The sequence below is a fragment of the Pristiophorus japonicus genome, chromosome 21 (assembly GCF_044704955.1).
Source record: "Pristiophorus japonicus isolate sPriJap1 chromosome 21, sPriJap1.hap1, whole genome shotgun sequence".
NCBI classification, from domain to species: Eukaryota; Metazoa; Chordata; class Chondrichthyes; family Pristiophoridae; genus Pristiophorus; species Pristiophorus japonicus.
The window spans coordinates 13,782,059-13,802,831 of NC_091997.1; the positions used below are offsets into that span (position 1 = coordinate 13,782,059).

The 20,773-nt window shown below is 40.5% G+C and overlaps 1 protein-coding gene across 1 annotated transcript; it reads right to left on the minus strand.

Moving 5' to 3' along the window:
* Positions 1-1,880: 1,880 nt before the first annotated feature.
* On the minus strand, positions 1,881-20,388 carry LOC139233609 (peptide YY-like). Its single transcript, XM_070864012.1, has 3 exons — positions 20,201-20,388; positions 7,153-7,230; positions 1,881-1,905 (listed from the first exon to the last, which is right to left on the minus strand). Exons 1-3 carry the CDS (start codon positions 20,386-20,388, stop codon positions 1,881-1,883), a joined length of 291 nt encoding a protein of 96 aa, XP_070720113.1.
* Positions 20,389-20,773: the final 385 nt, after the last annotated feature.

Genomic DNA, 20,773 nt, shown 5'->3' on the forward strand with positions numbered 1-20,773 from the left:
GTTTCTGTACAGCTCTACACCGTGACCTGTATCTTACATGATAATGGACCAGGACTATAGTAGTGTCAGCTGACAAAAAAGAGGGTTTTACTGGAGTATACAAGATTCATATGCCCTCATAACATTGACTGCATGTGTTATACAACGCTGTTCTATAACATACTTGTGGACTTTATAGGCTAATTGGCCATTTTGTGCACCATACTTTCAGCCTATGACCGTACGCATATATCCTAGGCTTTACAAAACATGGAAACGCTCCTATGCAATGCTCTCTTTCACAGTTCCTGCGTACATTAAGGCTGCAAATGCTGCTTTAAAAATTCAAACATTTCCAAAATGGAAAGGGGAATACTGGGAACAGGGTGACGCATGCGATTAAAACCACTGCTCATTTGGGGAACCAACACCAACACGTTTCAGCATACTTCATACAATGCTAATTGTGAGGGAATATTGATGGCCGGGATTTTAACTGAAGTAAAATATCTATCAGGACCTGAGAAACTGCATTGGACTGCGTTCAAGGTAGACAAGACATAGACTGTAGAGGATGTTTTCTATTTTTCCTCTATTATGGGGAGAGCTCCCAATATTTTATTGACAGACTTTTAGTTGATATGGGCAACAAAGTATTTGAAATTTCAATATTTTAGGTCGACGTCTTTTTTGTCTCATTAGCATGTCGGAAGGAGTTCTGAGTATTTTCACTTGTAACATAAGGTGTTTGGCAGGATAAATGAATGCACAGTTGTTGTAAAGTCTGCATGGTGTTGGCCATATCATTTCAAGCAATTTGAAGAAGTTTTCGACTGAAAGCAATGAATTTAAAATAGCACTTCCACCTCCTGGAAAACATCAGCATGCATTGTGTAAAAAACAGCCAGGCCTCTCCTTCTGTCGAAGCATATGTTGAAATATTAACAAGTTATCCCAGCTCAGGATTTTAAAGAATGTTCTTTCAACATACAACATTCATATTTTGATAAATATGCTGTAGAGAGCAAATTGATATTTACCATATGCCACACAAATGGTTTGAACACGATTTGTGAGAGAATGCTAGATTGAGGTGTCTGTGTTGGCTTAGTTGGCAGTACTTTTGCCTCTGAGTCAGAAGCTTGTGGGTTCAAGTCCCACTCCAAAATTTTGAGAACAAAATCTAGGCTGACACTCCAATAACGTACTGAGGAGTGCTGCACTACTGGAGGTGTCGTCTTTCTGTTGAGATGTCTGCCTTCTCTGGTGGACATAAAAGATTCATGGCACTATTCGAAGAAGAGCAGGGGGAGTTCTCCAAGGGGTGTTGTAGCCATTTTATCCCTCAAGCAGCATCACTAAAATGGATTATCTGGACATTACCTCATTGCTGTTTGTGGGACCTTGCTGTGCGCAAATTGACTGTGGCATGTCCTACATTACAATGGTGACTACATTTCAAAAGTATTTCATTGGTTGTGAAGCACTAAAGTCATGAAAGGCACTATACAAAAACAAGATTGTTCTATATTGAGGAGTCAGTGCATTAAGAATGCCCAGGCAGTAAAAATGTAAGCACAGACTTTCTTTTGGATGCAAATTTGATTCATCCATTAAACTTTAATTGCACATAAACATTTTTACAATACAAACAGAAGATTTTTCTCAGAGAGACCCCACATTTTGTTTTTTGATTGCCATATATTATATTTAACAATAAATTATGTACAATTGTCTGCCACAAAAAAGCTTCAATGGTTTCTCAATGCATGAAAAAGGTTTGCATGCAGTGATCCTTTTGGTTTGGTGTAGTCTTCACAATTCTTTAGAGGTCAGGTCCTTCTGCACCATAATTAAAACGCAAAGACACAAAAGGTAGACAAGGTACAAAGAGGATGGAATCACCACATCAAAGAATCATCGTACCTGTGAAAAGTGATAACAAAACTGTTAAAAAGCAGACTAATACATGCATTAGATTGCAGCGCACAGTAAGTACGGATAATATCCATTAAAATACCAGACAAAGAAACTGCAAACAAACCAACTAAACAGTTTGTTCCCAATATGCAGTGTGATTTTCAAGACCTTACAATATAATTCTGTATTAACTGGGTTTTATTCATTACTAATAAAACAACTTTACTCTTGCAAATGGAAAATTATAGGGTAGGACTCAGTAATAATATCAATTATGGTGAAAATTACTGGAAAATTGGCAAAAGCCTAACATAAAATGTTATTAGCAGGAGTACAACTGAATGTTTACACATTTAAATTATCATTTCGCCCGAACTTACAAATCAGTTCCATTACACAGCATTGAAAATCCCAAAACAATCAGTGTCGGAGAAAGGAGAGTCCTCATCTTAATACAGAGTGTGCTTGAGATGGATGTCAATTGAAAATATTAAAGACTAGACTAGGCTCCGAGTACTCCAACGTACATGCTCTTCCTGTTCTTTACAACTTCACTGCGTTTAAATCACGACTCATCCTATTGAAGTTTGTTCATTCCAAAACCTCAAGGAACTCGTCACATCACCCAACCATTACTCCTTGATTTATATGTCATCTCTCCTACTCTTTTTAACCACAGCATATCGTTCACTTGGGCTCAATAAAACAAAATACAATTTTCTTCACACTGTGCTCCTGAAAGTTGACCTTGTGTTTCTGCAATCATTTTGATAGAATACAGCGGTACCCATTATTTCAGAATCATGTTACCCCTTCAGACTATGACACCACAAGAGTTCAGAAATAAAGTGGAAAAAGAAAAATTGAACCAGTGAAGAATCAAAAGAGAAAATATGAAATGAGAATAGAGACTGAATTCAGAAAGGCAGAATAATAGAGTTGAGAAATAGGGTGAAAGGAATGTTACAAAACAGACAAAATGATTAACTGTGCTAATTGTCCACACAAATATATTACTATGAGTTAAATATAAAATTAGACACATCTAAACACAATATGAGCTTAGATTCAAGTTTGTTTCAGTTTAGCCAAGATATATATCTTCAAAAAAGTGATCGTGTTAAACAAAGTATAATACAGATGCATGCGGCTGGGTGCTTCCTAATTGAGTTTCGATTGGATTAGCAATTTTGTTTTAGATTTCCGACTAAGTGATCTTCTCATGCTGTGTGAATGTCCTGAAGCTGTAATAATCAGTATTGTGCACTGGTGCCATATGAAGTTTACATTGATCTGAGTGTGAATTTGGAAATATCCAGACTGATCATAAACAGGCAATTTCAATACAGACAGCATCTCAACTCTACTCTAACAGGAAATAGACTACATGATAAAGAAAGGACCAGAGGGTCAATTAGGGCCAATAAATAAATTAGGATATAAAATTGTAATTTTTATCTAATATAATTTGCAGCTTTTACTGTAATTAATCAAAATACTGTGCCGGCAGCTGAAGTCTACATTGTTCTACTTATTGTCTAGCCGGCAATTATTTTTTTTGAGCGTTGAAGAGAAAAAAAATACACACTGGCTTGTGATTAATATTAATGCGTTCGTCCTTCCATCTCCAGCCTTCAAATGTTTACTTTCCCTTCTTTCAGGCTGCATCAGACCTTTTGCAATAGTCTTTCTTGAATTATCTCACTTAGATATTGTTTTTGAAAAGTCAGTCTTATTGAACATCGATTTGACAATTTTTGCTGGCAACCTGTTTCCTAGGAACTAAAAGTGTCCGCTATAGAATCATCAAAGAATTAACTAGAGCACACAACAAAGCAGAAGTCTTCAGGAAATGTTGTAAACTGGTTGCTATATGCTGTTGAGTGCGGTATTTAAGGTTGAGTTTTATTACAGTATAAAAATAGTTACATAAAAAGAAATTTTGATTTTAACCCTAATCGTTCAGCAGATGGATGCGTAGTTAAAAAATGAGCATGTATCTTGGAACTCCCGCCGTATCTGTTGGTAACCTGAGGTCCCCGCCCAAAGCAGGCGGAAGCCTCATGATTTTTTTGCTGATCGGGATCCTATTATCTCTTTAGGACCCTGCTGGCACTTTAACCAGGGCCTGAGTGGAGACATTGCCGCGGTTTTCCCACCAGACTGAAGCAGGTCAGTAACCAACGGTAAGGATGAGGAATCCCTCCAGATGAGTCAAAATATTTCCATTGTGGGGCCAGTAGGAGCAGTAGAGGTGTTGTGGGCCCCACAAGTAAAGTCACGGCCCCTGCCCTGGACTCCTCCACCTCCCCCCGCCCAACCTTCCATCTCATGAAACCCTTCCAAAACCCCTTCCCTGACACTTGCCTGGAAGATGCTAGGAGGCCAAGAGTGCACAATTTTCTCCTACCAGCAGTCACCCTTCCCGGAATGGGTGGGGAAGTGGACGGGGCAGCTTTTAGTCAAGCCCAGCTGTTAAAGTCACTGTAGCTCTGGCTATCTCTGGCAAGCAGGGAATGAGCTTAACAGAGAGGTTTCCTGCCCGCTCCGAGTTAAAATCCACCCATGCATCGAACATCAGCTATTAAGAACAACAATAACATTTGGTACTGTTTCTGACTGGCATTTATATGTAACGATGTTTCAACAGGTTCCTTTTTTTTTTAAATGGAAGGAGCCATCAAGTTTGTCTTTATAATCAGCTTTATAAAGTGGAACTACGAGATTTACAATGTGTTGCACTGTAATACCAGTCCTGTTACTACATCTCATATTGTGAACACCAACTCACTGCTTTCTGGATTGTCCTTTATGAACCAGCAGAAAAGGATATAAAGTCCAGCAATGTTAAAGGGCTGGTATACGTTTGCAATATACTTCTATATGATGAGTTGATATAGATTTCAGGACTAAATAAAGATTTCTGCATCGTTTTTGGAATTGTTTGTATAAGAACATTCTATTCTATATGCCATTTTAATTTGGATTTAATAGTATGGTTTCCATGACTCCATTTAATGATAATGATAATAATGCAGTCAAAACATAGTTAACCCTATTCTCAATGACTCTGCATAGGTTTCATATGTTCTGCTGCTGGCAACGCTTAAAATATTGTTCTACTTTGTGCAATACTGTACAAGTTGTTCAGGTAGACATCCAAATATTAATATCATACCACTGCCAGTGTATGACTGTGTGACACCATCAAATGCTAGGAATACAACATGACCCATAACTTCAGGTCATTCATATTGAGAAACGTCTCACAATGGGGCATTACAAATGAGTGTAATGTTCTATACGTACAGCTTCCGACACATGATTCATTCCCAGGAAGACAGGTCTGCGGAAATGAAATGCAGTCAAATTTTTGCTAAGTTTATTCCAGGATTATCTAGTGCACCAAACCCTTTTTCAATCACACCCACAGTGAAGTGTTCTTGATCAAAGCCTGGCTTTTAGACTCAAAATACCAATTCTTTTGCTGTATGATGCTGCTTGGTAATCCAGATTATAATTTGAAGCACAATAAATGAAATCAATTGCTGCCAAACTATACCTTCCAGTCGCAGCTACTTTAGAAATGCACTTTCTGTGCAAAGTATGTATTGCTTCTGTCTTTTCTGTTAAAGGGAACGGTACAAAGTTTTGTAAATTGCTGATTTTACCTGATGTTACTATAAATGGTGACCTGGGCATAGTCCTGATTCCAGCATAACTTTCAGAATTCAACCGAATTTCCTTCATCTCTGGAGATGAGGAAAGCTCTGAAGCTGATTTAATGAACCTTTCTATTGGGTTTGCTACTTTAAGAGTTCCAGTCAACATATTTTTTTACTTCACTAATACTGTCATTTAAAAAAAAATTGGTTCTTCCAGAAGGCATTAGACAAGGTGCCACATAAAAGGTAACTGCACAAGATAAAAGTTCATGGGGTTGGGGGTAATATATTAGCATGGATAGAGGATTGGCTAACTAACAGAAAACAGAGAGTAGGGATAAATGGGTCATTCTCTGGTTGGCAACCAGTAACTAGTGGGGTGCCACAGGGATCAGTGATGGGACCCCATCTATTTACAATCTATATTAACGACTTGGAAGAAGGAACTGAGTGTAACGTAACCAAATTTGCTGACGATACAAACATAGGTGGAAAAGCAATGTGTGAAGAGGACACAAAAAATCTGCAAAAGGACAAAGACAGGCTAAGTGAGTGGGCAAAAATTTGGCAGATGCAGTATAATGTTGGAAAGTGCGAGGTCATGCACTTGGCAGAAAAAAATCAAAGAGCAAGTTATTATTTAAATGGAGAAAGATTGCAAAGTGCCGCAGTACAGAGGGACTTGGGTTTACTTGTGCATGAAACACAAAAGGATAGTATGCAGGTACAGCAAGTGATCAGGAAGGCCAATGGAATCTTGGCCTTTATTACAAAGGGGATGGAGTATAAAAGCAGGGAAGTCTTGCTACAGCTATAGAGGGTATTGGTGAGGCCACACCTGGAATACTGCGTGCAGTTTTGGTTTCCATATTTACGAAAGGATATACTTGCTTTGGAGGCAGTTCAGAGAAGTTCACTAGGTTGATTCCGGGGATGAGGGGATTGACTTATGAGAAAAGGTTGAGTAGGTTGGGCCTCTACTCATTGGAATTCAGAAGAATGAGAGGTGATCTTATCGAAACATATACGATTATGAGGGGGCTTGACAAGGTGGATGCAGAGAGGATGTTTCCACTAATGGGGGAGACTAGAACTAGAGGGCATGATCTTAGAATAAGGGGTCACCCATTTAAAACTGAGATGAGGAGAAATTTCTTCTCTGAGGATTGTAAATCTGTGGAATTCGCTGCCTCAGAGAGCTATGGAAGCTGGGAAATTGAATAAATTTAAGACAGAAATAGACACTTTCTTAAATGATAAAAGGATAAGGGGTTATGGGGAGCGGGCAGGGAGGTGGAGTCCATGATCAGATCAGCCATGATCTTATTGAATGGTGGAGCAGGCTCGAGGGGCTGTATGGCCTACTCCTATTCCTATTTCTTATGTTCTTATAAGTAAAAGGAATTAAAGTGATTTAAACAAAAATCAAAGTACTTTTAGGAACAGAAGATAGTGAATCATCTTGCAGGTTTATGATAATTACTGAGCAAGTTGAAAAGCTGTTTGTGTGATGATGTGAGTCGCTATCATTTCACTGTAGGACACTGAGCTCTTAAGAATTAGAAAGACATCTCAAAACTGTATTTACCTTGACCTCCCAATGTGATCCCTGCTATCATCAAAGACGGAATCTGACAAAGCTTCTGGACTATCTCTCTTCCCATATCTGTTGGAGAAAACAACAAGTCAGTTCAATTCCAAAATTCTAATTTCCTTTGTATATTAAGCAACAGAATTTCAAAATACCTTCCCTGCAGTAACTTTTGGCACCACTATAATTAGCATAATATAGGAGCTCCCACAGATTTCCGGCCACCTCCATGTACGTATCTCAATCAGTCTGAACACTAATAAATGGAAAATGTATTACATTTGGTTTAGTGTCAGCAGTGGCTCAGTGGGTAGCACACCCTCGCCTTTGAGTCAGAAGGTTGTGGGTTCAAGTCCCACTCTAGAGACTTGAGCACATAAATCTAGGCTGACACTCCAATGCAGTGCTGAGGGAGTGCTGCACTGTCGGAGGTGCTGTCTTTCGGCTGAGACGTTAAACCGAGGCCCCGTCTGCTCCTGCGGGTGGACGTAAAAGATCCCATGGCACTATTTCGGAGCAGGGAAGTTACCCTGGTGATGGGGCCAATATTTATCCCTCAATCAATGTCACTAAAGCAGATTATCTGGTCATTATCGCCTTGCTGTTTGTGGGAGCATGCTGTGGGCAAATTGGCTGCCGTGTTTCTCATATTACAACAGTGACTACACTCCAAAAGTACTTCATGGGCTGTAAAGCGCTTTGAGACGTCGGCTGGTTGTGATAGGCGCTATATAAATTCAAGTCTTTCTTTGGTTTATTGTAACTGTATATGTACATCTTTAGAAGAATATCAATTCTGAATATATGACGGAAGATACATAATGAGGAACAAAGAGTGAATATTGATTCAACTCCATGAATAAAGGTCTCAAGATGAGAGCTACAAGTGAATTTTAAGTAGTTTCCTTCACCGGAGTGATCAAACCGATATTCCACGTTGCATATATATTGTTTGCAATTACAGATAAATATTGAGGCATATAATATATTTGGAAGTGACTGTTAAATATGTTGCTGCAGTATTTGTAAGAGAACAGGATATTGTTGAAACTAATCAACTTTGTTATTTAAAAGATTATATAATGACATTTTCCTTATGGGTTTGAGGATGATAAAAATATGTGGAGCGGATGATTAAATGCTTTATTACATAGAATTACATCGGGGCCAAAATTGGTGGACATACCGCCGCATACCACCCGCAGACCACCAACATACCGCCCAAAATCGCGAACTTGATCAAAAAATACCTACATACCGCCTGGCGGGAGATTCATCAGCAACATACCGCCGGGCGGTATGCATATCGTCCGCCCACACGGAGCACCCTACAGACTGCCCAAAAGTCCAACATTGTTAGCATACCGCCGACGCTCCGATGAAAAAAGATGGTTTTATGCCGATGATATGTTGACGGTATGTAAACTACAATCTTCCTCCCCCCCCCCCAGTGATCTACTCCTTCCCCCAGTGATCTATTACTCTCCTCCCCCCCGCCAGAGATATAGTCCTCCCCCCAGAGATCTAATCCCCCCCTCCAGAAATCTAACTCCCCCAGAGAGATCTAATCCCTCTAGAGAGATCTAATCCCCCCCCCGCCAGAGAGATCTAATCCCCACCAGTGAGATCTAACCCCCCCCCAGAGAGATCTAATCCCCACCAGTGAGATCTAACCCCCCCAGAGAGATCTAATCCTCCCCTGGAGATCTAACCGCCCCCCGCGATCTAATCCCCCCCAGAGATCTAATCACATCCCCAGAGATCTAGTCCTCCCCCCCCCCTCAGAGATCTATTCGCCCCCCCCCCCCCGAAAAATGCACGAATAAATAAATAAATATATAAATATTATAAATAAATCAAAAGCACTGCACAAAACAATTAAAAATCTAAACTTACCTGGAGACATTTACCTGCGATCCAACATCGGCAGTCTCTGACCTCCGGACTGCTCTTCCTGGGGGCGCGAAACGGGTCGGAGGTCAATGGAAGAGTGCGCGTGCGCAGAATTTGGGACCTGAAGAGTCCCGAGTCCCAGACAACTTCCCTGCACCGCCGGAGCAGACTATCCGTCGCACTCCGCTGACGCACCGCTCAGGACCGCCCAGACCAATGTTGCTAGCACTCTGCCCCAGCGGTAGCAGGCGGTGAAGATTGACCGACCACCGCGAGACCGCTGAGAATTGGGGGGTCCACCAAAGTCGAGCCCATAGAATTTATAGCACAGAAACAGGTCATTTGACCCAACTGGTCTATGCTGGTGTTTTTATGCTCCACACGAGCCTCCTCCCACCCTATCATCTCACCCTATCAGCATTTCCATCTATTCCTTTCTCCCTCATATACTTATTTAGCTGCCCCTTCAATGCATCTTTGCTATTTGCCTTGTGGTAGCGAGTTCCACATTTTAACCATTCTCTGGGTAAAGAGGTTTCTCCTGATAAATGCTTTGTGGACATGATATTTCCTGAAAGTTTGAAGTTTAGAAATATCTTGGCAGACAATTATTGAAGACTGAATAATGCATGGTAAAAGGTCAGATAAATATTCTGGATTTACCGTTGGGAGGTAGGGAGAAACTTTATAAATGTTTCCTCAGGAGTTGTAATGGATTGGCTAACGATGATAACCCAATTGATTGTTCCAGGCTTTTCACTCCATGCTTTTTTATATATTATTCGTCCCTGGATTTTCTCATGAGCCGGAAATTCAGGAGAGGTAGAATAAAATGGGAGGGAGATGTGTGAGAGGATGGTGAAAAGGATCCGACATGTTAAAATGAAAAGCAGGAGACCACTAGGAAATTAAATGGCAACAAGTGTTTGAGAAAGGTCTCCGAAACACAGGTTGATTGTAGAGGATCATGGTAAATGAGAAAAAGAGCATAAGACCAGAGCAAATGGAGAGATGCTATGAATAAGGCTATATACTATCATCCAAAATGAGAAGATAATCGTGTATTTTCAGAACTCAATCCACTCACTGAAATCCAATATCATATTTAATGATGAGGTGCCATCTATTAACATTGGCTGCTTACTATAATGGACTTTGTTAAAAAAATACTTTAAGATTCAGAAATTTAGTGTAAATTGTTAGACCATTTATCTTGTCAAATCTCCCCTCCTCTTCTGAAGTCAATATTGGGAAATTGTTTTACATGCATTCAGTGCCTTTCCCAAATGATTGGTCTTTCTGTGTGAGCCTGGACGAAGATTGTTGGCAGGCAATTTATCAAGCATCTCATCATAATCGAGCCTAATCCTGTCCTCACCCAAACGCCACAAATGTGCCCTTGACATAATGTCATGAGGGCACGGACATTATTCCACAATCAAATTGTCTCCGATTTGTTGCCTTTGGTGTTTGTTTCCATTTTCCTTTTCCATTTCCTAAGCTCTGGAATTCCCGCTCAGCCTCTCTACCTCTCTCTCCTCCTGGAAGACGGTCCTTAAATGGTTCATCTTTTTCCAAGCTTTTGGTCATCTGTCCTAATATCTCATGTGGCTTGGTGTCAAATTTTGTTTGATGATGCTCCTGTGAAGGGCCTTGGGACATTTTGCTACATTAAAGGCACTATATAAATGCAAGTTGTTGTTGTTTTATAACAGCGAGGTCCACTTGAGTTAAATGTTTGGTTTTGCAGCCTATCTCCTAGTCATGCCACTTAAACATTAATCTAATGACATTTCTATAGTTAAGAAACAGATGATTTGCCAACTATTTTCCCTCATTAAAGTTAGCTTTAGGCTAAATGCAGTTATACAGCAGCCCGTGTACAGTGCAAATGGTACAGGACCAACTCTTCTACTTTTAGAAAAATGTTGAATCGATGTACATTTGGCCCAGTTATACTCAAAAAACTGCTTTGCGCTAATACAAGATATGTAGTATAACTGCAACAATTTAGTATAATTGGTGAATTACAAATGTCTGTACAACCGAGTTTTGGGTTAGTATGTGTGTACAAGTTGTACAGCTGAAAGTCCTAAAAATAATGAGGAATCAGATACACATCTGCCACTCCGTTCTTTACCAGTGCCGTTGTGTACACATACATAACATGCTAAATGTAGGCAGGCTGAGTTGGTAGCGCTTTCACCTGAATCAGCACGGAGCGCAAACCCCACTCTGGGACTTGAACACAAAATCTAGATTGATAGTTCAGTATAGCCCAAAGGGAGTGCTCTCCTGTCTTTTGGACGAAATATTAAACTGAGGCTTCATCTGCCTGTTGAAGTGCAAGTAAAAGATCCAATACACTATTGAAAGAAGATTAGATAGTTCTCCTGATGTCCTGACCAATATTCACACCTCAACCAATACCACCAAACTGCTCATTCATTTGTTTGCTGATTGTGGGACTTTGTTGTGTGCTTAATTTGCCTGCAGTGACTGCATTTTAATACAAATCCATTGGTTGTAAAGCGCTTTGGGACACTATACTTTCTCTCCATATTAGTCAATAGCTGCTGTTAGATAAGTGAACTAAGCCCCTTTAAATATCTTTGCACGACCCAGATGAAATAATAAAAATGAATTAATGCTTAGAATTAGATATTAATGGAGCATGTTAATTCATTAAATTTAATGGTCTGAAAAATTAAAATTGCCTGTCTTATTTTGTCTTAGGTTTTGTCTTAGTGTCAGCTGTGGATCGATTGGTAGCACCCTCACCTCTGAGACATGAAGGTTATAAGTTTGAGGCCCACTCCAGGGACTTGAGCACAAAAATCTAGGCTGACACGCCAGTGCCATCTTTCGGATGAGACGATAAACCGAGGCCCCATCTGCTCTCTCAGGTGGACGTAAAAGATCCCATTGCACTATTTCGAAGAAGAGCAGGGAGTTATCTCCAGTGTCCTGGCCAATATTTTTATCCCTCAATCAACATCACTTAAAAAAAAGATGATCTCGTCATTATTACATTGCTGTTTGTGGGACCTTGCTTTGCGCAAATTAGCTGCTGCGTTTCCTACATTACAGCAGTGACTACAAGATCCTACAAATCCCCTGGGAGGTCAGACGCACCAACATTAGCCTCCTCGTCCAGGCCAACATCCACAGCATTGAAGCACTGACCACACTTGATCAGCTCCACTGGGCAGGCCACCTAGTTCGCATGCCAGACACGAGACTACCAAAGCAAGCGCTCTACTCGGAACTTGTCCACGGCAAACGAGCCAAAGGTGGGCAGAGGAAACGTTATAAGGATACCCTCAAAGCCTCCCTGATAAAGTGCAACATCCCCACTAACACCTGGGAGTTCCTGGCCAAAGACCGCCCTAAATGGAGGAAGTGCATCCAGCAGGGCGCTGAGCACCTCGAATCTCAACGCCAAGAGCATGCAGAAATCAAGCGCAGGCAGCGGAAGGAGAGTGCGGCAAGCCAGGCTCCCCACCCACCCTTCCCCTCAACCACTGTCTGTCCCACCTGTGACAGAGACTCTGGTTCTCGTATTGGACTGTACAGCCACCTAAGAACTCATGCTAAGAGTGGAAGCAAGTCTTCCTCGATTCCGAGGGACTGCCTATGATGATGATGACGACACTTCAAATGTACTTAATTGGCTGTGAAGCGCTTTGGGACGCTCTGAGGTCGTGAAAGGCGCTACATAAATGCAAGTCTTTCAAGTCTTTCCTCCAGCAGAGATAGTCTTTTTGGACACTCAGGGAATCAAGTGATATGAGATAGGATTGGAAAGTGGAGTTAAAGTAGATCAGCTATGATCTTACTGAATGACGGACCAGGCTTTGAGGGACCATATGGCCTAATCCTATTTCTTAAGTTCTTATATCTTTGGTAAGTTAAATTCTCTTTTTCCATTTATAGTTCATCTTCCTCTTTTCCTCCTTACCTCTCCCTGTGCTGACTCCTACTTCCACTTTTCTCGTATAGCTAAGAGATCATGGGGCCTTGATTTTTACAGGGGGTGGGGGAGGGAGGAGCGGGAATGATAGGTGTGAGCCCAGTAGCGGGTGGCACACCCTGGACACGGCATGACCACATTTAAATAAAACTTCCGGAGTCCTGTCCAAGACCTGGCCAGATGAACTATTTGGCCAATGAGCTGGAGCAGGAATCTGGTCACAGCCGAAGACCTGTAGGAATGATCCCTGGCTGACAGTGTGAGGAGGGGAATTCCACGGCAATCGTGGTTGGTGATCGGAAGGGCCGGAGAGGGTGGAGCACCCCTGTTCCTCCTGGCCCACAAGGATTTCAAAGAGACGGGCATTTTTGAAATTTGCCTTGTCCACTTCTGCCCATTCAGCTCATCCAGCCATGGCCCTGCTGCTGGCCAGCAGACATTCCAGGACTCCCCCTGGCTTGATGTTAATAATGGGGCTGAATTTGCAGCCGGAGGCTTCCTGCTGGCGGATGCCTCCGACCAGTTAAAAAATCTGTGCACTTACCTACTACCTCAGGATCCACGGAGATTTGACATCCTGGGCCTCTACGTGTAGGCCTGTGTAGAGGCCCACGTATCCCAGGGGTGCCTGTTGTTCGCAAGCACCCCTGGGATCATGTGAGCCGGCCCAACCAATCAAAGAAGGGAATCCCATTCATGCTCATGAGGATTTCATATGTACGGAACCCATAAGCATGAATGGGGATCACATAACATAGATTTAGCATAACAATACATTTTTTTAAATTACATATTGAAAATGAATTAAAATGGCATTTAATTAAATATTTACTACAAAAATTTAATTTTTTGAAAAATAAATTTACATGTTTTAACGGGTGATAAGATTTTATTTTTATGTTTTTTAAAACTCTTTGTTGGTAAAAGTAAGCCATACACCTGCTTTTATCAGGCGTACAAATTTCACGGGTATTCGCTGGGCAGAAGTTGGGCAAATAGCCCAACGCTCTGCCTGTGGATGCCCTTTTCCCAGGGATTCGTACTGTCAAGAGAATTTTTGACAGATCGCAAGTTCTGGGTTTTAGTGCATGCACAGTGTATGCCTAAACCCGGAACTTGCGTGGTCCCTCCGGACGCATATGTACCTCGTACGTGTCCGTACGAGCTGCAAATTCAGCCACATTATGTCGTGGTGCCGATGACATCATCGGTCTGTGACTTTTGCATTTTAAGTAGGACCCCGCCTGCTTTTAGCAGGAGCCTCATTGATGACCTGAATCACCACCATTAATATTACGGCGGACAGGAACGTGGTGGGATGGAGACAAGATTTTAACCCTTCGCCCAACCCTTTCCTGCCCATCGTAGAGATTGGGGGTGGCATTGTACAACGGAGGCCTTATAGAGTCTCTGAGTGCATAATGCCATTTAGCCTCCAACTGGTATGATTATCCCCTCTTGAGATGGAGCTTGGTAATATAGCACCATATTCCCCCTGGCTAATTCAAGAGCGAAAGAAACACACCTAACGTATACAAAGACTTGGATCTGTGACAGACTGCCAATCCAAATCCTCTTTTCTAAATATATATATATATAATCTAATTAACAATGTTCATCAAGCGAAATTAATAGAGAAGATCCTTATTACTTTCACATTTATTAGTTTGGCAGTTTGATGGATAAAGTGACAGCAGGTTTCACTCCAGTCTAATGGGATGTCAGTTCCCTTCGAGCTGAACATTCAGGTGGAACCATTTTATGATAACATGTTTGTGCAATGAATAATTCCCATTTTGCAGTGACTGAACGTGCAATCCTGAAGAGATTTCTGTTCACATCCTCCATTTACAGGGAACTGTGAGCACTAGAGTCTGAATGGAATGACAAGGAATTGAAGGAATACAGTGGCACGTACATAATTTAGTATAAAAAGTGGTGATATGTGATGAGAATAAGAAAATGGCACGTTTAGATCAGAAAGTGAATGGAGAGATATTAAAAAGAGCTCAGACTTTGTTTTAAACCAAAGGCAGTAAGTGGACCCCACTGCACTTAGTTTGACATAAAAAGCCATCTGTGTTTTGGTACAGGCCACCCATACACCCATCACTTTGTGTAAGTGTTCAGTATACTGCTTCCCAGCAGCAATCCTACAATTATTTTCTCAGGTTTTCTTCTTTTACAAATTAAATGGCACAGTGAGCTTAGAACACAGTCCTCTCACCTCAGTCCCAGATTTGAAAGCAGCTTAGATTGATGAGTTCAGAGTCTCTTTCAACTCATCTGAAGACTGGTGGAAGTGACTCATGTGAAATGAGTTTCAGTTGCAACCCAGTTCACAGGGGCAGTCATTCCACCGATGAGTTCTGATGAATGGTCATCGACCTGTAATGTTAACTTTGTTTCTCTCTCCACAGGTGCTGCCTGACCTGCTGAGTATTTCCAGCATTTTCTGTTTTTATTTCATGAGAAAGTGTTGTTCTCAGAAGTACGTTAACTCTATGGAGTAGAACAGAAGGAGTTTTCCTTTGCAACTGGCCTCCCCGGTGTTAACAGTAGTGTGCAAAAAGTGAGAAAAATATTCAATTCACAAATAGTGATGCCCTTGATATTAATTTGAATAAAAATTTACTCAGTGAAAATCTATGTAGTGATGGCTCCTTCCGAGAACAACCTGAAGAGATCTGAAAGACCTCTGATTGGTAAGTTTGAATACTTTAACTGGTCTTATACTGATAATTTCACCAGTGAATTCTAATCAGCTCTCAAAGTCATTTCAGGATACTAAGCATCATTTTAAGATATCTTCAAGAGACACTGTCATATTGTGTGTGGAGGAGTCTGTGGCAAGTTTCAATCAATCGCTCCCAATCAATAATAACTATGGAATATCCTTCTAGGAATGTATGTTTGAGCTGAGGCTGCAAATTTGAATGCTATGAAGCACATGGGGAAGAAAACAAGAAAATAGCTGAATCAGCAGTTGAAATTTGAACTGAATAATATTAATAGCTGACACTTCCTGTGCTGTATTAGGGAATTAAATACATCAAGTTACAGCTGCTGAATTGTTACTATTAGGAAGATTTAAGATGAGAAGCTTGGAGTACTAGGGAATGAAGGAGAGATGATTAAGGCTGAGGCTATTGTACAGCACTGAGAAACTGGTGATTGAAGGATGATACCTAAGCGGGACATTTGGAAAAGCATAATTCAATCAAGCAGAGTCAGCATAGTTTTATGAAAGGGAAATCATGTTTGACAAATTTGTTGGAGTTCTTTGAGGAAGTAACGAGCAGGGTGGATAAGGGGGAACCAGTGGATGTGGTGTATTTGGATTTCCAGAAGGCATTCGATAAGGTGCCACGTAAAAGGTTACTGCACAAGATAAAAGTTCACGGGGTTGGGTATAATATATTGGCATGGATAGACCATTGGCTAACTAACAGAAAACAGAGAGTCAGGGATAAATGGATCATTTTCCAGTTGGCAAACAATGACTAGTGGGGTGCCACAGGGATCGTTGCTGGGTCCTCAACTATTTATAATCTATATTAATGACTTGGATGAAGGGACCGAGTGTAATGTAGCCAAGTTTGCTGATGATACAAAGAAGGGTGGGAAAGCAAATTGTGAGGAGGACACAAAAATTCTGCAAAGGATATAGACAGGCTAAGCGAGTGGGCAAAAATTTGGCAGACTGAGTATAATGTGGGAAAATGTGAGGTTATCCACTTTGGTAGAAAAAATAGAAAAGCAAACTATAATTTAAATGGAGAAAAATTGCTAAATGCTGCAGTACAGAGGGACCTGGGGGACCTTGTGCATGAAACACAAAATGTTAGTACGCAGGTACAGCAAGTAATCAGGAAGGCAAATGGAATGTTGGCCTTTATTGCAAGGGGGATAGAAGCAGAGAAGTCCTGCTACAACTGCGTTCAGTTTTGGTCTCCGTATTTAAGGAAGGATATACTTGCCTTGGAGGCTGTTCAGAGAAGGTTCACTCGGTTGATTCTGGAGATGAGGGGGTTGACTTATGAAGAAAGGTTGAGCACGTTGGGCCTATACACATTGGAGTTCAGAAGAATGAGAGGTGATCTTAGCGAAACATATAAGATAATGAGGGGGCTCGACAAGGTGGATGCAGCGAAGATATTTCCACTCGTAGGAGAAACTAAAACTAGGGGACATAGTCTCAGAATAAGGGGCCGCCCATTTATAACTGAGATGAGGAGGAATTTCTTTTTTCAGAGGTTTGTAAATCTAGGGACTTCTCTGCCCCAGAGAGCTGTGGAGACTGGGTCATTGAATATATTTAAGGCGGAGATAGTCAAATTTTTGAGCAATAAAGGAGTGAAGGGTTATGGGGAGTGGGCAGGGAAGTGGAGCTGATCAGATCAGCCATGATCTTGTTAAATGGCGGAGCAGACTCGAGGGGCCAGGTGGCCTACTTCTGCTCCTATTTCTTATGTTCTTCCTATCCATCCCTGTTGCTCCACACAGTACAGAACAGCTGTCCATTGTCCCTTAAGTAAACTGTTGACAAAAGAGCTTTGTGGCATCTAGTCACATATATTACCAATTTAAAAAAATGCAAGAGTGGTTCTAAATGCCTTAAAAATAAAGATGAATCCATTTTATTTGTTCAATATAGAGCTAGGAAAAGACACTCTGGAATCATTTGCCAAATTCAACAGTGTGAGGAAAACAAACCAGTGCTGTTAAATGTGTTGAATATTCTTGATGTTGTAGAAATACTAGGATCCCATTAAACACTTTGACATCACTCCAGGTATACTGATTACTCAGTACAACATGATATGAACATAAAAACAGAAAATGCTAGAAATACACAAGTCAGTCAGCATCTGGAAAGAGAAACAGTGAAGTTTCATAGAGGGTACCTGAAGTATCCTCATCTATTTTTTTCTTTTTACAGATTGGGATTTAAATTCTGTGTATTTCCAGAATTTTTGGGCTTTTATTTCACATTTCCAGCATTTGCAGTTTTTAAAAAATATTACTTCAGGTGAACTTACTCTCCTCTAAACCTTTCCAGGTAATTGTTTTTACTGTGTTCTTTTGAAGCTATACTGTTGAAAAAAACATTAGAAAGCCGAAAGCTAGAGATAGGACCAGCAAACTGCTGACATGTGCAATAATAAAGATGCAGAGAATGTACGGTTAGATTTTAGATTTTAGATTTGAGCAGGAACGGGAGCATCATTAAAGCATAAAGTCAGTACTTTAATTAGCTCCAACATTCCAATCTAACATAGTGGCAACAGTCAATTATGCAGGTTCAGCATAAACCAAGTTTATATTTATTTTAGGTTAACGTTTTACAATATAGAGTTAGGCTTAAAGGTTTGTCTGAGTGTTGGAAAACAGAATAGAGTGATGAGTCAATAAGATCACTCAATTTTCAAGTGCATTTCATCTATAAAACAATAATGAATGACAAGATGGACAGAGAGCAGGGTTTTTACTATACCAGGGATTGGGAGGTGAAGCAGAGTTTTTAAAAACCCTGAAATACAGACATCTTAAGAGTTCATTGTTGCCTTCAATTAGTAAACAGGAAATGCACAAAATACTAAGGTATGTTTAAAAACAAGTCACTGAAATGAGAAGGTATCATTAAAATTATGGATTAATATTTTGTGTGAGTATACTGGGTTTTTACAACATCAATAGCCATTTTCAGCACTCCTATTGTCACAATAGGATAGATTACAACACATGTTATTAAATGAAATGTAATTCAGAAATAAAACAAATCTTCAGAATGTCCTTGGAACACAATTTGAAATATATATGTGCCCTTGGATGCTGATTTACAAGCTTCTAAAATGCCTGGGTACTCATTTCTCTCTGCTTTATAATGGTGATGCTTGCCAGCAAGTAGATCTGCTGCGTTTTCTACATTACCAGAGTGACTATACTTCAAAAGTACTTCATTGACTGTAAAGCACTTTGGTCGTTAGAGGCGCTATATAAATGGACGTTCTTTTATTCTATACATTCTAATGTATAGGGAGGTCTGTAGCTATACTCCCTATAAACATACGATAGCCTTAATAGATTTAATTGTTCTCAATTTGTTGCTGGTTTAAAGTCAACATTATAGACAACATTTAGAAATTAAATTGCACTTTTATATTTTTATCTAAAAATAATTCATTCTATTCCCACAATCTAATAAGAAAAGTTTAAAGATTTTTTTTTAAAGTTTGAACAAGGCTCTGTCATTATTCATTTATTCATGAATGTTATTAGTCATGTACGAATCTATTATTAATACAATTATAATCAGGAAACAATTTGACAGCATATAGCTATAGCCAAAGATGAACAATGATCATACAGTAAAGATTTGTTGATGAATTGTTCCATATTCACAATGCATTTATTACTTGATTGAGTACCTCCAACCAAACAGTTTGGTTCAGTGACTTCTGTGCTCCCCAGATTAATTAATTTGCTATGTTTTCAAACCAAAGCCTGGAACAGTACTGGTCCTTAATTTAAGGACCCCATCATAGGAGAGATTAGCTTTGCAGGTCACACTGAAGAGTGGTCTAATTCAAAGACAATTTGTAAAGCTTGCTCACATATAGCTGCACTGCATGAAACAGAAGCTTTAAACTTGTTTTGATTTCTTTTCGCTGACTCATGCTCCACAGGCACCAGTTGCTGCCAGTGCCTCACTCAACTGCCCAAGTTCCAAGTGTGAGCCTGGATAGTACATGTTGGCAAGCTATTTGGATCAGGAAGGCTTCACAGCCAAGCTTGTTCCAAGTCTCACCCAATGCCCAGTCACAGACACTTTCCAGCAGGAGCCACCAGAAGTCATTAGGAAGCCGAACTGATAGCTAACTCTGCTTAGATCATGGATTGAACCCAAGACTTGGCTGAACCATACAGCATAGTGACACAGTTGGGAGTGCACTTGCCAAATAAGCAACTGGGGAACCTTATGCTTGTTTTTAAAAAGAAAACTATATTATGTTAATTAAAGGGAGTAAATCAAATCAATCACATGAGGTGACTGCTTAGCACTGTTAATGATCTGTAGCAGGAACTGACTGTAGTGTGAGTTATAAATATGCAGCGTGATTAGATGCGGACTTGGTTGTTATCTTGCATATTCAATGACGTGTGCTTCCAGCTTACCTCTGCCGTGTGATGAGATTGATGTAATGCCTGAGAGCGGAGTAGTACTTCGCCAGTTCTTCAGGGGGTGCATCCTCTCCTGGATTCTCAGGTTTGGGGGGATAGGCATCCACCAAGGTTCCTAAGCACACCAGCGCACAGATAGCAAGAGCAATCAGGGTAGTCCAAGGTTTCTGCACAGCCACCATCTGTCACACGGGGAAGGAAAAGCCAAAATCAGCACAACATGCCAAGAATAGACACGTGAAAATCAGGAAAAGACTGTTCATAAATGAGTTTAGTGTATTTAGGTAATCTAGAAGCTGGCTTAAGTATTTATATCACAAATGCTGCACTACTTTAACCCTGGAACAATTTCAAAGGTTTTTTTCACATTTAACAGTAGAGTCCTAAGTACGAGTATTGATTAGAGAACAGAGAGAATTTAAATTGAGCATGCAATTGAGTAATAGACACAAGGAATTTCTCCAGTTCTTTAAAAAAAAAGGTGCTCATTTGCCTTCACTAAGATTCATCAGATTCGAGTTCCATTAAACTTTGCTGACGCATTGGCATGGAAACACAATGCACCAT